At 38.1% G+C, this 22,292-nt stretch overlaps 1 protein-coding gene across 11 annotated transcripts in view; it reads right to left on the bottom strand.

The window, feature by feature from the left end:
- Positions 1–22,292, bottom strand: part of ZMYND11 (zinc finger MYND-type containing 11) — a 108,657-nt gene that overhangs the window by 41,397 nt on the left and 44,968 nt on the right. For 9 of the 11 annotated variants that reach the window (XM_005498561.3, XM_005498559.3, XM_021290071.2 and 6 more), the window contains exons 2-3: positions 20,063–20,197; positions 3,630–3,789 (exon numbers count right to left, since the gene is read on the bottom strand). In XM_005498561.3, coding sequence (XP_005498618.1) covers positions 3,630–3,789; positions 20,063–20,178 — 276 coding nt within the window. In that variant the 5' untranslated portion in view covers positions 20,179–20,197. The remainder of the gene's footprint in view (positions 1–3,629; positions 3,790–20,062; positions 20,198–22,292) is intronic. The other 2 variants (XM_065050493.1, XM_065050492.1) reach the window with 1 other exon arrangement.

Raw genomic sequence — 22,292 nt, 5'->3', positions numbered from 1 at the left:
ACCCAGAGAGCAAAGAGAGAATTTCTTTCATATTGATAATAAGTAACACTCCCAAGTTCCACAAGTTCTGTGAGATATAGAAATAAAGCTTTTAGAAAGAAAAAGTAAACTTCCATTACCAGATTTCAGGTACGACATTTTCCTTGCAAGGCAAGAAGCTGCAGAGATTTTGTTGAATTGAGTAATAATGGCATCAACAAACAGTGAAAATGCAAAATTCCTAACTGAAGTTCTGGATAACAATAGAAAATAATTTATTCTCTCACTTATTTTGTGTCAAATGCATTAATCATCTGCAAGGTTAGAAAGCCTGTAAGATGAGAACACATTCTGAAAATGTGCAGAACATCTGTATAGATGGCAAGTGAGAAACAAAATGAATATCTGCAGAAGCCTTGCAGGTATAGTATTTGCAGCAAAGTTATTGTATAGGTACCAATCAGTTGGAATACAGTATGTTTGGCAACTATATTCCCAACCATATTTTAAATTTAGTAACTCATATAAAAATATTTCTCCTACATGTATCAGAGAGAAGAAGATAAGACCTTTATACTTTTTAAAATCTGATCATTCTTTTGCCCAGTTTTTCAGAATATTCACTTTCACATGACTTGCCCTTTCTGGAAGGGCCTCCTGATGCCCTCCAACTGTTTTTGTCTTTGCACCTCAGCTTGTTCTCTTGTGTGGTATCTCTAAATACATGACATTTTGCTTCATTGTTTTACCACAGCTTCAATATACTGATAGAACAATGATAGCAAAATAGCATAATTTTTTAACACATTCCTCTGAAGGAGGAGAGTAACCCTATAGAGATGGTGTCCTTACTGCACAGATATATCATTATGTCAACCTACTGGAAAGGGCAAATGTTTGGAAACACTTAAGTAAGCACCACAGCTTATCTAATTAATCTTTTCAAAATAGAGCTGTGTTTTCCTGTGTTTTGACTTTCAGTTTTTGTCAGCATTTAGCAATCAGTCCGTGGTCATCACTAAAACCAGCACTTCCAGGCCTTGTGGCAGCCTCTAGTCAGACACCTATATAAGTAACAGATACAGGTGCTCAGCAGTTCTGTGGCCCAGGCCAGTAATTTATTTACTTGAATATAGATTTAAAATGCTGAGATACAAAACTTCAAAAATGTAAAGAAACATCAAGCAAATACTCAAATAACAAAATGGAGGGATGACAGGGGTGTGTCCCTTTGCTAACTCCTTGAAACAGCTGGTTCTTGCTGACCTCCACTGTGGTGCCAGAAAACAAGCTAAAATCCAAGATTGTTCTTGTACTGATGGCAATAGCTCTCAAGTCTTCCACATTATGAGCTTTCTGAGTTCCTGTATTATCAGTCAAACTGGGTTTGACAATTGGGTCAAGGGTCTGTCTGTAAGTGCTGAAGTCTGATGAGCCTGAAATCCCTGTTCCAACATTAATAGCCCTATTTCATAGAGTCCTAACTCCTACAAGTGGATCTCCTGCAAGACTTCTGTGTGTTTGTCCTCACTGAAATGTAACTTGAGCTCATGGCTCAACAGTCATTAGTACCAGATCTAAGCAGTACTGAATTACAAAGAACTACAAACTGCATCTTGATCAAGTGCAGACAAAGCATCCCTAAAACTGTCCAGTGTGCCCAACGTAGAGAACATACCAAACTTCATGGTTTTGCCCCAATTGTTGGGGAATGGAAAAATACTTGATCTGATGTAGAGTGATGACAGTGACACTTTGTTACTCATTAAAGTTCTTTTCAATGAAAGGACAAAGAGAATGAGTTTATACCAAGTCAATGTGTTTTGCTTCATCCGTCTGCACCATTTTCAGGATTAGGATCAAGAAGTTTAGAGGTTGGGTACTGTTGAAACATGGCCTGGATCAGAAGCTGTTTTTTGCATAAGACTGTTAAGTGCACACTGGTTTTCTGAACAACTGAGGGGGCCGTCAGACATATGGACACAGCTCAATGCAGCGATCAGCAGCCAAGCTGAAAATACAGTCAATACTCCTCACCAAAGGGCTATTCATAATGTGACTTCAGCAGCATCTCCAGTCAAGTTAAAGACAACTCTTTTCATTTTAAGATAAAATAATTATGTAATTGTAATAATTCATGGGGAATTTACATGCTGTTTATCTTACAAGTTTTGTTAGAAAAATGTTGCTAATAAGCAGCAGGAACATTTTTTGAATGACCATGTAGGAGGTGGCTATTGCGAGGCATTTTGATTGCTTTGTTTTGTTTTGCTTTGTTTCTCTTAGCAATAGAGGAAACAAACATACTGAGTACTTGAGATAACTACAGATCTCAGACTTTATGTCATGTTGAGTCTACACAGTTAACATCACCTCTGAACAGATAAAACTGACATAAGAAATACCTAAAAGAGCTAAGCTGGAATTTTGAAATGTTTATTCTCAGGGAGAATAGTAAAAACAAAGCGACATACCCTCTAAAGGCTCCCTTGGGCATTTCTAATGAAATTAGAACGAGAATCTTAACAGTGACATAATGTACATTATATACATGTTTCAATACTCTAAATGAGTTTAACTGGGCTAATTTTAACCATAATGTTTTCTGTTATGGATACTGCTTGTTTCCACTTTCTATTTCTCTCACTTAAAACCAAAAAAACAATCTGTTATTTCACTTTCAGGACCTTACTGACGGCTGCAATAACACAGTGAGTATTTTGGTGTTTTTTCCTGTCGAGTCTTTCTGGTTTTCCTCAAAATGTAATTATCTGTGTCTGAGACAATGCTGTCCATTTTACCAGTATTTAATGCAATTTATATTCCAAAGCAACAGTTCCTAGTTCAAGTATTTTAAAGCTTTGCCAAACTCTTTTTTTTTTTTTTAATTATGAAAACATCATTTTGTAAATACAGAGACCAGGCTCCTGAACAAGGCAAAGCAATAGTGTGGGCTTTTTCCTAGTCTATGGGACTATGCCCAGTTAAATTTGTGAGCGCATTCCATCTCAATTATGGAGAGATAGAGCAAACATGCTTTTCTTCCATTCACGTAACTTTCAACCTTTTAAACTCAATTTAAATATTTGCTTTACACATTCAGTGGAACAATATCTGGATGCCTGTAACTAATTTGCTATGAAAATCCCTCCTAACTAAATGCCCTGGTGCTCACAAATATCTGTAAAACACGTATTTTCATGTGTATATAAACGTACAACTTCTTGTTTCACTTTTGAGAGGGAGGAGTTCTTTCTTCTTCAGATTCAGATTAAAGCAAGATTAATAAAAAAATCTTGTCTTCTTGTTTTGTTTGTTTTTAAAGATACTGTCTTTGGGATTTGAGGACATCTGAGGATTTCAAGTAATATCAATAGTATTTACTGTCTTTGTGTACAGCTGTAGAAGAGAATACTACATAAAAGCAAGGGATGACTGAGCAAAGGACTTTGCCAACGTTTCATAGCAGAAAACTCTGAATTCGAAAAGAAAGAGATTCTATGGAATAGAGAAGGTTAAAAAAGTGCATTACTTCCCTGTTCACAAGCACCAACACAACATCTAGAAATAACTTTAAATATAAATTAAAACAAGTTTCATGCTAAGATACCAGAAACTGTGATTTATTTTCTCAAAGACTTTATACTCACAATCTCATCTCCTGGCAACCAATATCCTTCTTGTTCAATACCAGCTTTAGACCCTTTACACCCCACCGTCAGGGTTTCAACAATAAGACCATCCTTGACTGCTAAACTCAGCTGACGTGTGGTTTCTTTTGGATGCATACCATGGACTCGAGACATATACCTGCACACAAAGCACAAAAGTCTTTAAGTGTTAGTGTAAAACTATAAAATTAATCAGAAAAAATAGACTCTTTTTCACATTATTTAAACTAATGCAGCCTAAGTTTTAGTTTGTTTTTAAACTATCTAAATTTATAGTTTCCCCCTTCACCCCAAATCTTTTCTTCCCTTTGACATCATCATGTACACACTTGGGTGAGTAGTAGCACAGTAATATTCTACCCCAAAAAGTTACCACACCACAAAACCAACATGCACACTGCTTGAGCTTGTCTCTGCTAAACTTCACATCCATTTGTGCCCCTAAAGAGACTTCATTAAATTAACTGAAACTTACATTTCTGTAACACTTCCTATAGTGTACGTACTATAGAATGAGTCTGGAGATGTATCACTGAATCTGTGATGCTCGTGAGTACAAAACACTTCACATATTCATAAAATATGTGAAATTTATGCATCGGATACAAAAACTTAACAGCTAGAGTTATAGTACTGTTTTTTCCCCTTTTCTTGAGATAATCACTATGATGAGCTGCAGTAGTGAGAACAAAACATATATAGCCTAAACTGTGTATATACATGAGATTTAGTTGTGTAATAAGGACCTTTACCCAGTAAAATATACTTCTAGATCAACACCAAATATTAACTTAGAGCAAAAAACATAAAAAAACTTCCCTCAAATAAAGAAAACCTCCATGTTTTAGGATCATTACACTTCAGAATTCCAAGAAGGTATCTGTGAGTCACTGCACATGGAGAAGTGAAGAGTGCTGCAATCACATGCAATCAGGACAGAAGTGAACTGACTCTGAACCAATTGTTTTGTGGATGCATTTTTCTAGTTGCAGCTCACTTGCAGTTAAAGGGCTGACTACATTTCTCTCCCTTTTGGTTTCTCTAGGAGAGAAATCTGTAATTTGTCTGCTTTAAGACAAAGCTGACAGCGCTAGTAGCCTCTATTTCATGCTTTATAATGAATACCAGCAACCGTGATTCTTTCGTGACTGTAATCACAAACAGCTTCACAAAAAATATAATTATTATCAGGAGCAAACTTGAGGAAAAAAAATTTAAAGCAGTAGCATTACATTTAAAAAGTTATCTCCGTTCAGATTTTTTTTTAATAACATGGCTGACAAGAACTTTTAATGACTTAGAAGCTATAAACCTTCAATAAAGGATGAAGATCAATCTAGCAGTCAACCCTCCAATTAACCCTTCTCTTTGAAGACAAATGCCTTTGGAACTTCTTACTGTTTTGGATGCATTAAGGTCTTTTCCAATCCTGCATTCTCTCTCAAGCTTTTGCTAGAACTAGTTCACTCTAATATTTTTTATTTGCTCTAAAGGAAACTAAATGCATATAATCATATAGCAAATTTTTGAGTGGAAGTATGTATTTGTGTAGTAAATTATACAATACTCAGAGAAACACAGAATATTTATAAATTCCTGCCTGGTATCAAGGGCATTTATGTAAAAGCAGCATGTTTGCAGAATCTTGGGTTTTTTTTTAGGGTAAAAACTCTTACAGGCCAAAGTTGCCATTTACTATATTTCACATTGGCTACCACAACATGGTCCAAGTCTGTTTGGTTTGTGCATGCTACCACTGCATAAAAAGTAAGTCAGAACAAATGAAATTACTACAGAAAGAACAAAATTCAGTGCAAGTCTGTGATTCAAGCTAACATATAGCAATTTCATGCTCGCTAGCAAAGAGGAGCCAGGGCCAAGCAACGACTCAGAAGACAGACATATCAGTTCAGTTTTGTATCACACTGGTGGATGATCATCTGCCCAACCTGATCCCTCTGCTTCTGTAGAAACCAAAGCTCAACACAAGAACCTGTTCAAGTGGTATTAAACGCTACAAATGAGTTTTGCACATTCTTCAAACTCCAAGTACTATTTAAACAGGCAGAGACTCATATCCATTACTTCACTTTCAAACAGAGTGCAAGTGAACACCATTAGTTTGCCGAGGCATGAAGTGCTGAGGCTTTAAAGGTGCCTGAAATAGGGGGAAAACCTTATTTGTTTATATACTAATGTTCCATGCATTTCATCTGTGTGTGTACATATTATTCACATATTTACGCAAACTCAACTGGCTTTTTAAAGTGCAAATTACCTTTGTCAACATTGGCTAACTTTATTGGGTTTTCATCACATTTCCATTTTAACTCTGTACTAACAACCTCCCCCATCAGAAGCACAGCGTTCATGTCTTCTGCAATTTCTTTAAGGCTTTAATAGGTCTCAGAATGCATAGCACAGCTGCTAACTATCATTCTTGCCCATTTTACTGGGCAAGTACTGGGCAAGTGATTTCCCTACGGTTACACAGCAGGCTGCACAGGTCTGAGAACAGAAATCAAGTATTAACCCAGTTCCATAACCTTCAGTGCATCCTGCTGAAGAAACCACATACTTTGCATCGCATCACCCCCAGTTGCAGAAACACAGTCCAGCAAAACTCTTGAATGTAAACTACATGTTTTGCGATTGTTTCTCACTCACACCTCTTAAGACAACAGATATATAACACAAACCAAAGAGCCTTGCACCAACTCTAATCAGCTGAGAGGTTTAATGTGCCTATTTCGACTGTGGCAGGGTGTGCACTAATGAAAAGCAGCACAAGGCTCAGAATCTCCCATTTCTCAAATCCAACCTGTGTTCTCAGGCAGAGAGAAAGTACTGTCACCAACTAAACAATCTCCTCATTTTCTCCAGATGTAAATCAGGAGTAATAAATCCCCAGCGGCTCTTTGAAGAATACTTTAGTCCATGTTCAGACTGCACAGTCTGGAGATCCACAAAGGGTAAGTTTTCCATTTTCAAAATAAAATGCTATCAGGTTTCACAGTAAAGCACACACATAGAATGTTTTAACTTTGAAGAAGAGAATTGCTACTAGAAAGTTCCCCCAAAATTTTTACTTATATTAAAAGCTGTGAAGTGTACATGGCTAGATATTCACAACAACTATAAAACACTGGCAGGGTCTGGATGAAATCCTATCTTGTTTCTTTCCAGCCAGGACGGCAGCTAAAGTAAGAAGATATTAAGGCACAGGATTTGAACCAGAAAAGATTGTTAACATTCTTTAACAACAAAATGTGGAAAACTATCGCAACATGTGAAAGATGCTGGAACACAAAATAAGTTAAACTCCAGCCTAGAGACAGAAAGCATCATGTTTGGAGTCCTAACTGCATCACATCAGACTCAATACTGGACCAGGGAAAAAATATACCAAAATGTCTTTGTGCAGAGGCGACACTACTAATCCAGGGAGCACAAGTCCTTTCCTGGCACTGCATGCACTGAAGCATCTGGCACCAAGAAGTTAAAAACCAAGTAAGAGAGATAAAGCCATCCCCAACTGCTGTTTTCAACAAAAGCTGATTAGCCTTACCTAGGAAACAGGGAGATGAAGCAATACTGGTTTGTTATGCTCTTGCCTAGTCCTCCATGTCGACAGATTGGGAAGTGTAATACAATCCCTATTCTGCTATTATGTTGCCAGCCACAAGAAGTAAAGCAAATACACTTTCAAGTGGGTGAGAATAAGGCATGGAGACACAGTTAGCTCCTCTAAATCAGAAAACCAGCCCTAATCAGGTAGGGGGCTGAAACAACCATTTCAAAATATAATTTAACCATACTAATCCCTACTCTACAAAATGAGGGTCTGTCTGATGAAAAGAGGAGGTTTGGCCTGATAATCTGCAAATTCCAAATCTCAACAAATGAGGCTGCCTGTCTGCAGGATACAGAAGCAACTACACTGTTGCTTTATAGTACAGTATTTATAGGTCAGTATCTACTCCATTTATAAACTGGCAGTGTTAAATCTCCTTGACATTAGCATGGAAGAATCTAGAAAATCTAGCAAAGTTACGGTTTTTGTAATCTAAGAGCCTACTAAAGCATGTTTTCAATTATTGCAACACCACTTGGAAAGCAAGGAATAAGAAACTTTAGCAGGTAGGTTGTTCATTACCACCCTTAAGCAAAACACAGCATTGTCACACCATCAAATGTATAGGAAAATGTGCTCTCCTTCAGAAACAAGATACTAGCAACAGAGTCAGGAAAATGCACATGTGCACACAGATGTGCACACCTGTCTGACAGCAAATGAAAAAATTCCGAGGAGAATAACAGAGGATAATAATTAATAGATTTGTAGATTGTATGTGAGTGTGCACACTCATCTGTATTCACTACCAATCAGAAAAACAATTGAGACTGCAGACAAAAAGTAGTCAGGTCTTTCAAATTCAACAGAAATGAAATATCGCCATATTCTTCTGCTTATACACCTTATTCTTGTTACTGATGTTAAAACCGTGACCACTCTCGGACACCACAGGGACAGCCCAAGGGGTCAGCACAGCTGGAGGTGAGAACTGAGCAGTTCTTACGGGGCTCACGGCGTCCAGGAGCCACAAGGCCCTGCACACCCCACAATGCAGGGACAGGGAGGGACGATGCGCAGGGAAACCTGGGACGTGCCCTCCCAGAGTCGCTCCCCTTCACAGCAACAAACTGCAGAAGCTCCTATAACTCATGTCACTACTAAGTGACAACCTTTGCTAAACTAAAGTGGACCACAGGAGTACCCTAATCCACCCCTAAACTGCTTGTCTGCCCAATAAACAGGAGCACCAAAGTCTGTCTGCACAGGAGCAATTCAAACCTAAACCTTAAAAAACAATGTTCCCAAACAAGTCAGTGTTCAGGATGTCTTTCTATTCAAAACTACATGTTATACCTGTGCTTCATAACATACGTTGAAACTCAAGAAAAAGGTTTGTTGAGATGTAAGGTGTGTGGAGGAAGCAGACTCTGAAGCTGCCATCACCATGGGAGCAAAACAGATACACAAGTAGCTGGCACTTGCAGGGGATCAGATGGTGAACTTTCTACCTACAGCTGTCACGCAGCTCACAACTCTCCTGCTGGGTGCTGTGGAAGACACAACCCGAAGCCAAACCCTGTCCCAAAGACCTTAATATCTATGGCCACAAAATAACGCACAAAAATATCCAAATCTGTCGCCGGTGAGCCCTCTTGAAGGCAACTGTGGTCTACTGAGATGCAGCAAATGGTTTACATGGGGGCAGCTGTGTCGTGGCCCAAATAGAAAGCTGGTCAAGGAAGGAAGGAAGGAAGGAAAGTTACTTAAGGCAGAAAGTTGACAGAGGTATTAAAAAAAAAAATAAAATCTGGACTCATAAGGAATTGAATTTCCAGCCATCTGAACTCATCAAGAGGAAAACACTGAAAAAATCCTACAGCAAGTATCTCTGTAGAAGACTAAAGTAAAACACATATAACAAATAGCTGCCTTACATAAAATACGAGTGTGACAAGTGTAGGTAAGTGCTAATTTTAGTAGCAAATACTGTAATCTTGGTCTGATCAATTATCTCTGCCTATGCTGGATGCCTCCGCCCTCCGCGACACGACGGGAAGCAGCAGCAGAGTGTCTGCTCAGCAGCTCATCCAGGGGCAAACAGGGGGCTCAAGATTTCCTTGTACCCATAACGCATCTCACAATTGAGAGCAGACGAAATACAGCAGATCCCATTAAACCCGACAGAAAGACTACCATTAATTTTAAATGTTACCTACAGGTATATAAAAATGTCCTAGATTCAGGGACAGACCTTAAGGAATAATACATAAAATGGAAGGAGGGCAGCCAAAAATCTGTTCTGAGTTTTATATTGGGTTCCTACCTCTGTTGAGAAATGATGCCTTTTGCTTTAGATTCCGGGCATGACAGCAGTTTTATAAAAGACGCATGCACTTCTTCTAAGACTTTTTTAATTTGCAAAGAATAGGTCACTTGGTCATACTGAAAATAAAAATGGAAGAGATGGCTGTGATTTATTTATTTATTTATTTATTTAACAAATAGAGCTACAAAGCATAGAACTTAAAACACCCAGGCTCAAATCTCAGGAATCCACTAGCTACCCCTGTGGAGAGCCAGGTGAAGCTTTGTGCTCACAGCTGTATCTCAAGGTCTCAACTCGGGAGAGTAGGCTGCCTGCTCCCGCCACATGTAGCACTGTGGTACAAATCAGCTTTCACAAAACACAGGCTAAACACGGTGGGTATTTGTCTTTCAAATCAGTATATTTGAAATATATATTCCCTCTTCATAAGAAACTGAGAGCTGGTCTGAGAGCTGAAGACAATACACACACAGAGAAAACAAAAGCGTTCACAGTGGGGATGTAGCCAAACACTTCCACTTTCTAATATACTTTTTGATATGTTTACAGTTTCTCAAATTTCAATTATGGATTAAATTCACTAAGATAAAGACAACCAAAGCACAACATTCTTCCTCTGTACTTACACTTCACAAAGAGAGATGCACGTATATGAACAGGCTGCATTTGATTCCCACTGCACAGACCACAGGCATTGACACGCTGTTGACTGTGCACTGAGACACTGATTTTATGATCTACACTTTGTGCAGTCCAAAATTCCAAGGAGGGGACACACAGAACCTGAATCACAGAGAAATTATGAATTTTTCTGACATCAGTATCTACACTAAGCAGGAAATGTTTTTAAAATTAATTTAATCTCTCCTTTGTAGTCTAGAAATACAGCATTTGCATGAATACAGAATCTAACTTCGTGCAGTGTTTTTATAAAACAAAAAGAACACATAAACTCGTGAAACAGTGAGATCTGTCAGTTCAGCGAAACTCAGACCTGCCTGATGTTTCTTCTGCTGCTAAAACAAACCAAGGAGTAACCTTGTTTGTGTGTGCTTTACATACCTTCAGGCACCACAGCAGTTTCCTATAATGTTAATCACCTGTGTCCTTTGTGTCAAACACACAGTAATTTTAACTCAGGTAATTCCTTGTTTCAGTAAATTAAATGCTCAGTCATACAACTTTGCTATACACTTAATACTGTGTAACCCACCAATGCGACCATGAAAAGCAAGTAATCAAGGTACCAAGCTATTCAATCCTTATCTACAAAAATCTCCCTTTCAGAACTACTACCACCCTCTTAAGGAGGAACTTATCTAAGAAAGGGCTCTAATCCCATTTTTTTGACCTAAAAAGTTGTGTGATACTGCTGATAATATACATGTATGTGCACCGAGCAGTGGCAAACAGGAGCACTGATTGTTGGCAGCACTGCAAGCTTATGTACAACAGCTTGTGTCTATGGAGAGCCACTGTTCCACCCAGCGCTTCTCTGTGGATGTACTGAAGAGACAAACAAGTAATACATGACTCAGAATATATAATAACATCCTGGATAATACCTTGCAAATGAAACTTTCAGGCAGTTCACATCTAGCATCTCAATTCAAAACATGCTTAAAAAAATATGCATTCAAACACTTTCATATGGAGTTTTTAGTTTCCTAATTGAATTTCCATTCTTATCTGGATTAAAAGTAACTTTTTAAATTTTTTTTCCCCCAGATTAGTTTTAGCTTGGCTGTGTTTCAATATGATCATACTGTCACAGAAATGTTCACCTAAACACCAGCTACGGAACGGCACAACGGCTGGAAAAGCCACTGGGGCAGGGCTGCTGCTTTTGGTGCTGCTATTGTTTATATGAATGGGAATATGAAACCGCAGCCTAAAATAGACGGTGTGAGTAGTGCTTTGGAGATCTTTCTCTCTCCACCGATTAGCGAGAAAGCCTTGAAGAGCACTTAAGGCCAGATAACAACCTGTTAAATGGCCATGTCACACTCATTTTTATCTTTTAGTTCTAATAGAAAGCCACTTTTATTTACAGCAAAGAAACCAAACATAAGCTAGAAGTTTCACTTTCAAATATTATTAAGATATTATTATTCGAGCAAAAAGCAATAGTGGTTGTGACGTAGAAAGTAAATCGGTTTGCTTTGAGTAATTAGAAATAAAGATAGCCTGTTGTGTAATTTTCTGTGAAAACTTACACAACTTTAACACAAATATTAATAGAAGTATGGAGTACATGAGAACATTCATTAAAATGAAAATGGGGATAGTAATTTTCAAGTCAGTTACACTTCCACCACTTCTCAATATTTATACTGGAGTTCACAGTTTGCATGGATTATCCATGGAAAGTATTAAACATTGAATATTACAGTAATACACAGTAAAGAGAGTTTAAATGATTTTGCACTCATTAGCAAACATCAAACAAGGAGCATGGCTGTTGTCAATAACCACGTGTTTGTGCTGCTAGTATGGATCATTTTATTTACCAGTCATACTCATGCTCAGCTCAGAGATGACTTCACCTACTGCATCCATCAATGAGGAACATTGACCTTTGAGATAAAAAAACCCGCCTTACTAGCAATACTGCATAAGAGCATTCTGAAGAGAATTATTAGATAAGGAAAATTGATCAAACCCAATTCGTTAGAACATTTGAGCATCTTTCTATTCGCTTTTTGCAAAATGAACTGTAGGAACTAGATGTATATGCATTAATATTTCTGATCAAAGCAAACAGACAAAGAATTTAATTTCACCTCAAGATCCAGTCCTCAACAAAACAGCCTTTTATCCTAAATCCCTACAGGTATAATGGTTGCACAGCCAGCTACAGCATCCTACATCCTACAGTAACTGGTGATGTCTTTCTGTGTTTGTTTTCGGTAATGAATATATCCATAATTAAGCCAACCCAATGCAAACGGAATTAATTTTCCTCAGGGGAGAACACTGGCTGGACAGGCTGTCCCTAGGAGCAGCACAGTATCACAGTATCACAGTATGTTCGGGATTGGAAGGGACCTCAAAAGATCATCTATTGCGCTTCTTATTGCAGGACCTTGTACTCCTTACTTGTCCTTACCCTTGCATAATTACAAACTGCTATTACACTGCATGGCATGGAAAAAAACTGCACTGTACTGTTCTTTCTCATCCTTTCCCAACTGGCAAAACATGAGATTTCCTGAGCACTTCCCTCAATACTGACCTGTTCTACCACAGTACAACTGACCAGGGTTTGATGAACATCTACCAGATTCTGAAGAGCTGCTTTTAATAACACCATTTGCTTCACAAGGTCACATTTAAGACATACAGGAGGATGATGAAAAGACGTGGAAAAGGAACCAGTAACACTGGTTAAGTTAACTCAAGCAACTACTGTGTAACAGGACGATGTTTTACCTCAAACAATTGTTTTCAGATAAGCCTACTCTCCAGTAACAAAAAGATATTTTAGGGGAATGGCTTGACAAAGGTTAAGAAACCAACAGAGCAGAAAAACATTTGTAAGTTTTAATTTCAGTCAAAGGAATACCAGGTGCTGCAATACTTCTGCTCATGTGCAGCTAAACAACAGGATTATCTAGTTCTAAATCCAGAGTCATCTGCTCTCCTAATCATTCTTATAGCTTACTATTTTCGTTTACACGTGACTATTTAGTTGCAACATGAAAATACTAGGAAGATTTAAATCTTCATCAAAGGTACTATCAATAGTGACAACTTTTTCTCTAACGTTTCCAAGCTTCAAATAAGCAACACTGTAAGAATCTTGTTCTTTCAATTATTTTTTCTTACCACTGCATTGCATATTCTTATTTATAGATGTGATTATTCGCTACCCGTTCCAATTGCTCATTTTCTTATTCATACTCTCTTGCAATTATTTTCTACCTGTTCAAATTGCTCATTCTCATCTTTGCTTTAATCAGTGCTTCTAGAAATTGTTTTCTGTTAAAACAGGTGGTCTAAAAAGAGAACCACAGAAGAACTAAGGCAACAACATATTTATGGATGGGAGAGTCCCTTAACTTCAACTATTTTCAGAGGCTGACCGGAGAAATTCCTTAGAGTGATATTTGGAGAAGAAATCCTCCTCCTATGACTAAATGTCAAACTGAGAGGGTCACATAATCTACAACTGCTAGCTGCTCCACCTCAACTGGGGGATCAGAAAATCTCATCATTTTATCAGTAATCTTTCATACTGAGTAATTCTTCTCTGGCATCCTATCCCATCAATGCTGATTAATGTCAGTCCAAACAAAGCTAACAGGGGACTGACAGAGTCTATAGAGGCTTGGGATCTGTTCATTTCTCTTAGATGATCAGACGTTGCTGCACTTAGATTAAATTAGAATATAACAAAAGTAAGCTCACAGAACAAATATGGGAAAAATCGTTATGACCATTTATGGACCTAGTACTGGATCATCTCATTTGAAAGTTAATTAAAAAATATGAGAGTTTTTGTACCTATTGATGAAAAAAAAAAGACATTTTCTTGTATCATCAATGTTGTAAAACAGCTTTCTTAATAATGAAACCATTCGTTTCAGTTTTGCTTTTTTTGAAAATACACAAATTCTTTGATAATAGCAAAGCAGTTTTATCCTAGCTAATAGTTGCTCCATCAGCTTCATCCCCAAAAAAGGCTGGGATACATCTAGATACCTCTACCCTGTGGACTAGGGGCAATCTTGGTTTCATTCCCAAACTGACTCACTCTCAGGCTCCATTCTGGAGAAAGAAAGGCAACTTGTTCCTCCTGGAAAAAGGCAGAGCATGGCCAAGAGGTTAGTTTGCTCCGGAGAGAGAACATGGATATAAACTACGCCAACGCTGGCTCCTCCTGCCCAGGGCACTCCAACACTGTTCCAGCATGCAACGTGTCCTCAGATGCCTTCACACCATGCCCCACGGCAAACTATCATGCCTCTAGCTTCGAGTTGCAAGAATAGCGTTGCTGTGGGCTGTATTATTTTTGGCGCTTAGAACTGAAGAACCACACACACATAGAAAACAAAGGAAGAATATGTCAGGGCCAAAGAAACACTCCATGAGCCAAAGGCAATGTGGTGTGGTCACAGCAGATCTGCTCCAGATGGTGCCTGGGCATTCCCTGCCACAGTCCACACACACAGTATATACAAAGCCTTTATAAGAGACAGGCAGAGAAGCCAATCAACTAAATAAATCATGAAAGACATCCAAGGGAAAGAGGTGAAAATACAAGGAAGGAAGTATAGAAGTAAATAATTATATTTTGATTTTCACGTTTGTCTTCTGGCTTCTAAACAAACCAGAAACATTATCTGTTTACAATGACAAAACCTTGAAAGTGGACAGTAATAGTTCTAGAATACCGCAATTGCCAACTGGGTATGTTAGTAACATTAATTTAATAGATAATGAACTCTGAACTAATCATAATGATCATATAATGTTCATAAATTGCTCTAAAGGAAACCCAATACCTTGAGAGAAAAAGGACAAAAATGTAATTAATAGTTAATTAAATCTTAGGAGCCCAATTACCTGTAAGGGAGTTATAAAGAAAACACTATAAAAGAAACTGGAAGACTGGAGTAGCCAAAGAAAGAGAACTTTAAATACACGGCTGTACGGACATACTGAACAATCTGCTGTGCAGCTGAATGTCAATAATTTATCCTACTCATTTAAATATGCATGTCTTTTTTTCAGTGTATTTTAAGGCATTTTATTCCATAGAATCAATTTTTAAGGTTACCCCAAAGCCAAAACAGATGGAAGATAATGAGGAAAAAAACCCAGAAAGTCAAAGCCTAATTAAAAATCTTAACACAATTTTAGGTATGAACAATTTATCAAGCTGCACTCTCGACAGAGAATTCACAAGATATGGGAAGTCACTTCTCTACTTGTGTTTACAGCATAACTAATACCAATAATACTCATCTAAATAATTGACATATTAGGGTCAAATTATCCCAGCATCAAGTCTGGACAGAAAAATAAGTCATATTTCTTGATAAATACCTCTTAGAAATATCATTTTGTTATTAAGTAATTTAGTCATTTAGAAATGTTAGATATTCCTAGCAGTTAGATTTTAAATGACTGTAGTTCACTGACTTGAGATACACAGTGACAATATAAACTGGGTGAGAATATTTATTTTGCATTCCTTTACAGAAATGTCACCACTGCCTTCAAATGAGTTTCTCTGTTAAACAGAAATGCAGTGAACACACTGAAGCCCATGTACAAAGACAGCAACTTAAATATCTATTTTTAAGTTCTCTTCAAAAGGCAGTTTGCACTTTTAGTAGTAATTCCTTTAAATTCACTACCTTGTTACTTCTTGTTAGTACTGGTTTTAGTCCGAAGAATACTTATCTCCAACCACTGGAAAGCACCTTTCCAACTATAATGTGCCCCCACATATCATCACTAAAATGGAAGATTCCCTTTCATGTAATGATTTGTTGATTTTTTTTTTAAGGCATAAAGTCTGTGCAGTGTTGTCTCTTCCCTACCAAAGCCTTTATTTAAGCATTTACATAATATGCCAATTAACAGTGTCATATTTTTGCCATTTTTCCACACATTTTTATTTCTTTCAAAAACAGACACCTTTGTTGCGTTTCCTAATACTTCTCTGCATGCAATAATTTTTATAATAATTGCCGTTTGTTCACTAAGCTTACTAACTAACTTCTTAAAGAACTCTAACATGTGTATTCCAATTCTCTAAGAGGCTCTTTCCTCAATGTAAGAGAGTTTTCAATCACTTTCTAATCATGCATTTTTCTATTCTTGCTTTTTCCGCTCATCAATTTAAAAAGCAAATCGTACTTGATTTAGTCTACTTTTAATTAAAGGGAGTCTTTTCCTACAGGTTTTTCCTGATAATATTAGAAGTACCTTCTAGTGCTCTTGGCTCCTCCTACACAATCCTCCTACTCTTATATTCTCCACAGAAAACGTGGCTAATTCTATAGATTCTTCTGCATACTTTCCATTGCCAGTATCTTCTGGAAGTCTTTCTTTATGCCAGATATTTTTTAACAATTGCACAAAAAGTACACATATTTTTATGTGTTATATAAATTCGTCTTTTTTTACATATTGAGTTTAAACAGTTCATAAACAATTAATTCTCTTTTTACATTACTAACATTTCCTCCCTGGTCATAAAAAGTAAATAGTCCTTGGTATGGGCAGTGGCTTCTACTCAGCACCAGAAGACTAAGAAAAGCAAGAAGTAAATGACATCAACAGGAATATGTTAGGAAAAGGGAGACAACCGTGCTGAGCTGCTGGTTAGGAGAAAAGCCAGCAAATAGATTTGCCTAAATGTATCAAACCATCCGATGAAGACAGCAGCAACAGAGATTCTGCTATGAGGGTGTTTGGACTAACAGGTCACAGAAATATACAGGACAACTTGTCTCTAGCAACAAACGAACACTCATCCTATGGCGAAAAGAAAATAAAATAAAAAATCAAATAATGAATGATCCTTTCAACTTGTGAAGTTCTCTGAAAGCACACATTTGAATATATGGTCATAATTTTCACTTTTGAACACTGTTTGGTTTTGCTTTTTAATTATCTATACATTTGCCTATGTGCCTAGACAGCAATTTCTCTTTTAAAGAATTGCAGTTGTACTTGACTAAATGACCTTTGAGCCTGGAAGAATACATCAACTGTTTGTTTTTCATCAGAAGAGATATTCTGATGGCGTGCTTATTTCAGAACTTTATTTTGAATATTACGCAACATGCATACTCATTTACTAAGTCATCTGTGTTTACTCATCAGACTAGTACTTCCAAGCAACTCAAAGATCTTTATCTTTTCCTTGTCAAAAGTTATCACCTTCAAAATATCTAATAGAAACTAGATCATTGTTCATCACTCTTGTCACTGATGTGCATGTGGAGTATTTACAATGTCCAAGCAGTTTTCACATTACTCTTCACCTCTTGCACCTCTTGCACATCTTTATCAAAGTACCAAGTCTGCTTGGATTTCTGTTTAGTCACCTATTTTTTTTTCTGATTAGAGATAAATCACGCAATCTGGATCTAGATTGCTTTTTAAAAAATGAAACCACTCTTCAGTTACCAAGAGCAGTATTTCTTTTTCTAGTATTTAATTGCTTGTTTTCTCAACCTTGTTTGCAACAATAGGATTTGTCTCACCTAACTTTACACAGCTAAATGTTATTCGCACTATCTTAAAAAAGGCATCTCATAGAGTGGGATGAAGCCCCAGTTTGATGTGCCTGTCTACCTGTATTACATTTAAAAAGAGCATAAACAGCTAACAAACTCAGCTAATGTATGGACTAGAGTAAGTAATTAGAAATGTTAAAATGGAAACCGTATAGCTCTAGTTTACCCACTTATCTCCTTGGTGACATGATACAAATATATACACTTGAAAGGACTCTGAAAGTCAAGTGCAAATTTGTATTTGGTTTACATGGCAAGGTTTTGGTAGCAGGGGTACTACAGAGGTGGCTTCTGTAAGAAGCTGCTAGAAGCTTCCCCCATGTCCTATGGAGCCAGTTCAAGCCAGGTCCAAGATGGACCTGCTACAGTGACAATGGCAGCACCTCTGGGATAATGTATTTAAGGGGAAAAAACCTGCACAGTGCCAGCAGCCGTCAGAAGAGTGAGAACAACTCTGCAGACACCAAGGCCAGTGAAGGAGGGGAGCAGGTGCTCCAGGCACCGGAACAGAGATTCCCCAGCAGCCCATGGAGATGCACAATGGAGCAGAGATCCACCTGCAGCCCAGGGAGGCCCACAGTGGAGCAGAGATCCACCTTCAGCCTGGGGAGGACCCCATGCCAGAGCACGGGTTGCCTGAAGGACTTCACCCCATGGAAGGGACCCAGGCTAGAGCAGTCCATAAAGAACGGTACACTGTGGGAAGGACTCACATTGGGGAAGCTTGGGAAGGTCTGTCTCCCATGAGAGGGATCCCATGATGGAGCAGTGGAAGAGTGTGAGGAGTCCTCCCCTTGAGGAGGAAGGAGCTGCAGAGCCAACGTGTGATGAACTGACCACAACCCCCATTCCTCACACCCCTGTGCTGCTAGGGCCAGGGGCGAAGGTAGAGAATTTGGGAGTAAAGTTGAGCTTGGGAAGAAGGGAGATGCGGGAAAGGTATTTTAAGATTTAGTTTTTATTTCTTCATTATCCTACTCAGATTTGATTGGCAATAAATTAAATTAATCTTCCCCAAGTCGAACCTGCTTTGGTGAGCACCTGGCGTCCAGCCAGGGTCAGCCCATCACAACCTCAAAAATGAAATCACAATCTCCCTCTCAAGCCTGCTTGGAACTCTCTATCTACGGGAAGGTGCTCTTTGGTTTAATAGTGCATTTTTCTTCATTGTACAAGCCAGGTACACACAAATTCATTGGGGACGTAATTTTTTTTCCTTTTCCTGTTTATTGTTCACTGTGTTTGGAGAACCTGAACTGTTACACATCTTCCATTTACGAAGCCAGTTTAGCCTGTCACTTCTACCCCAGACCTTCCAAACTTTGTCAGCAGACCATATGATGATGCTGTTCGCTTCGTTAGTAACTGCATTGTTTATAACTCTCTCCCTTAGTGGTCTCTGGCCTCATTATCAGTTCACATTGGTTCTGGCAACTGAAGAGTCGCCAACTGGTTACTTTTGCTCTTTTAAATTATTCATATTGATCACTTTGACAAATGTGACGTACATGCTGGCCTGGAAGTGCAGACAAAGCAGAGAGGAGTGCAAAACCTCCCTCAGTTTTTATTACAGTGACTACTCCAAGTTATCTTAAAAGGTACTTTAACATTGCAGACCTTTTCACACATTGCAAGCTCCACAGAACAAAGAATATATATTTCTCCACGTATACAGCACCTAATATATTTTGAAGAATATTTTAACCCTAACAATAGTATTAGGCATAAGTGGCAATCATTTCATGTGTTCTTTAATAGCATCCTATGCTCATCTCAGGAAATAGGGCTTATTTGATCTACCTAACACTTCAGGTTTAACTTTGCCTTCTAGAAAAGAGTTCCCCCCTGGCCTATCACATTTTCCTGAAGAATTAGTTTATTTAGAGATTTTATTGCCCTTTTCTCCTTAACTGTTACATCCACTTCGTGTATTTTGACCAAGCTACCAAGTGAGCATAACCCTGATATGCTAAACTCAGTTCAAGTACTATAAATATTGCATGTTTCCTAAAGATGCCTATACAAAACAAATGCAGAGTGAGCAAGATCTCAAATTGACAGCTTAATCCTCACTCTAGGATCTTCAGGTGCTCAGTTTGGTAAGTTTTTTTATAATTAGATAATTAGTAACACAGAAGTGCATGTAACTGTTTCACAGTCTCTCACAACTTTTACTGTCTCTGTTTCCCAGGGCTTTTAATAGCATCAACCTTCCCCCTCATCAAGACTTTTTTTAGAACAGATCACTTACTTTGTAATACGGTCAATGTTAGCAATTTGCTTCTGGTTCCGGATTATTTCTATAGCTGCCCAAAGATGCTGGATAGCCTTTGTATCTGCCTGTCGTCTCTTCGTTAAGCGTGCCATGACCTGTTTACTTGGTCAGCTGCAGCCGATAAATGAAAAAAAAATACACCAAAAAGTTATTCATGAATTATGAAATGGATAACATTATGATCATATTGCAATAAATATGATTACAAGGAAAATTGTGTTAACCTATAGCAGTTAAATCTGTATATAGCAGGGCATTTTCTTATGCTTAAAGAGCAGTAAAATGCAAAAAAAAAGTAGCTTACAAGAACCCCTTTCACATCACATAATCTATACAGAAGACAAAAGGTGAGCAGTAAAAATTATCGTATCAATAGCAAACAACTTATCAAACTGGTTATGAAAAGTCACTTAGTTCACATCTCAGCTCCCTAAAATTTGGTAAATGGCAGAAGCTACCCCAGCCTGAAGCTTCCCCAGCCTCCTGCTCTGCCCAAAACCTTAGAAAGGGTGAGCAGTGCTTGAAGACATTACACGGTGTAAGCATGAACTCTGACACACACAAAAATCTGGATACAAAACAGCTCTCAGAGCACTACTTTCATATTTTGTATTATTTACAATTATTCAAAAAAATCAATTATATGAGCAGAAACGACAAGTATATTTTCATGGATGACAAATATTTAAAGAAATATTTTGGAGCAATTCCATTTCCTGTAATATACTAAAACCCAACAGGACCAAAGTGCTTCTGATGGCATTTACCCATCTAACCAACCCTGAATGGGAACATAATGAGCAATCTGGCTTTGTTTACAAATTTTCCAAAAGCTCAAGGCAATGAGTACAGATAAGCCATAAATCGCCTACAGCTCTCCTACAGGCACAGAATCCCTTTTTAAAAGCTTAACGATGCATTTTGATCACTAAATAACTTTCTTCCAGTGCCATCACTTTCTCAATGAAAAAAATGACTGATTTACGACTGCTGCCAAGGTCTATGATTTTAGAGCTCTGTCCTCAAAATGAACTCTGCGGTATACACGCGGATACTTGTAACCAGCAGAATAATAGTTTCTGTAACCCAAAATAACGTAAAAAATGCAAAAACACTACACCATCTGTGCAATGTTAAAGATGGGAATTTAAGTATTAAAGGCGTCCCTCCTCTCAAATTCACGAACATTCAATAGATTCAAGCACTCCACCAGTTGCAGCAATGCCATTTCCAAGTCCAGAGGACCTACAGGCCTAAGAGGACTGTCACGTTTTAGATCTGGTATTAGCTCAGCAACTCTCACTGACTCTACAGCTGTAATGAAACAAAGTGCAACATTCTGTTGTAAAGAAGAAATTATTTAACAGCGTTGTACTTAACATAGCCCCTTAAAAAAAAAAAAAAGAACAAAAAGATGATGTGAAGTGATAAGTGCAATTGTATCTCGTGTGTGAGGCACCTCTGGCTGCTGGAGATAGCAGGGAAGGGCAGAACAGGGCAGCACTGGTGGGGACACGGGGTGGTCACACATCGACCCCACATTTCTGCTATAGAAATCTCTTCCCACTGGGATTTAAAGCAAGGGCAACTGGATGGATCTTCCAGAAAAGAAAGTCCAAGAATACATTTTTGAGAAGGATAAGAGGGAATATGACAGACCTACAGCTGAGAGTGACAGCAGTAGATAGCATCACCTAAGAATGGTTCAGAGAAAGAAAGTCCCTGTTGGGAATAGCGGGGAGAGACCCTGCACCCCTGTGAGCTCCTTCGCCTTCACTCCACAGAACATGGGGATGTTACAAGTAAAAAATTATAAACTTATGATTATTTGTAGAATTTAACTTTTAAGGAAAACAGACCTGTAAAATACAAAGTGGGATTAGAGGTTAGCACAACAATCTTTACAGCCCGACTATCTTAGCATAAAACTCCGTTCGTAATGCAAAATTGACTAAAAGTGATATTGTTCTTTTTATTATACCTCTTTACAAAGTATCTGCTTTAAAAGCTGTCGGCCAATATAGCAGTCGACAGGCTGGACACGGAGCCTCTTCCACAGAACCGCATCCACATGCGAGGATCAAGGAGGAAACACTCATCCTTCTCAACCCTGTCACAGTGTGAACCAACACACCAGTTCTCAGTTTATTTCGTAATAAACAAAGTGGGTCCTGCTATCCCAAGTACTTTAAAAATAACCGTTATT

This window comes from Columba livia, chromosome 2 (genome assembly GCF_036013475.1).
Source record: "Columba livia isolate bColLiv1 breed racing homer chromosome 2, bColLiv1.pat.W.v2, whole genome shotgun sequence".
NCBI lineage: Eukaryota > Metazoa > Chordata > Aves > Columbiformes > Columbidae > Columba > Columba livia.
This window is presented reverse-complemented; position numbering and strand designations above follow the sequence as displayed.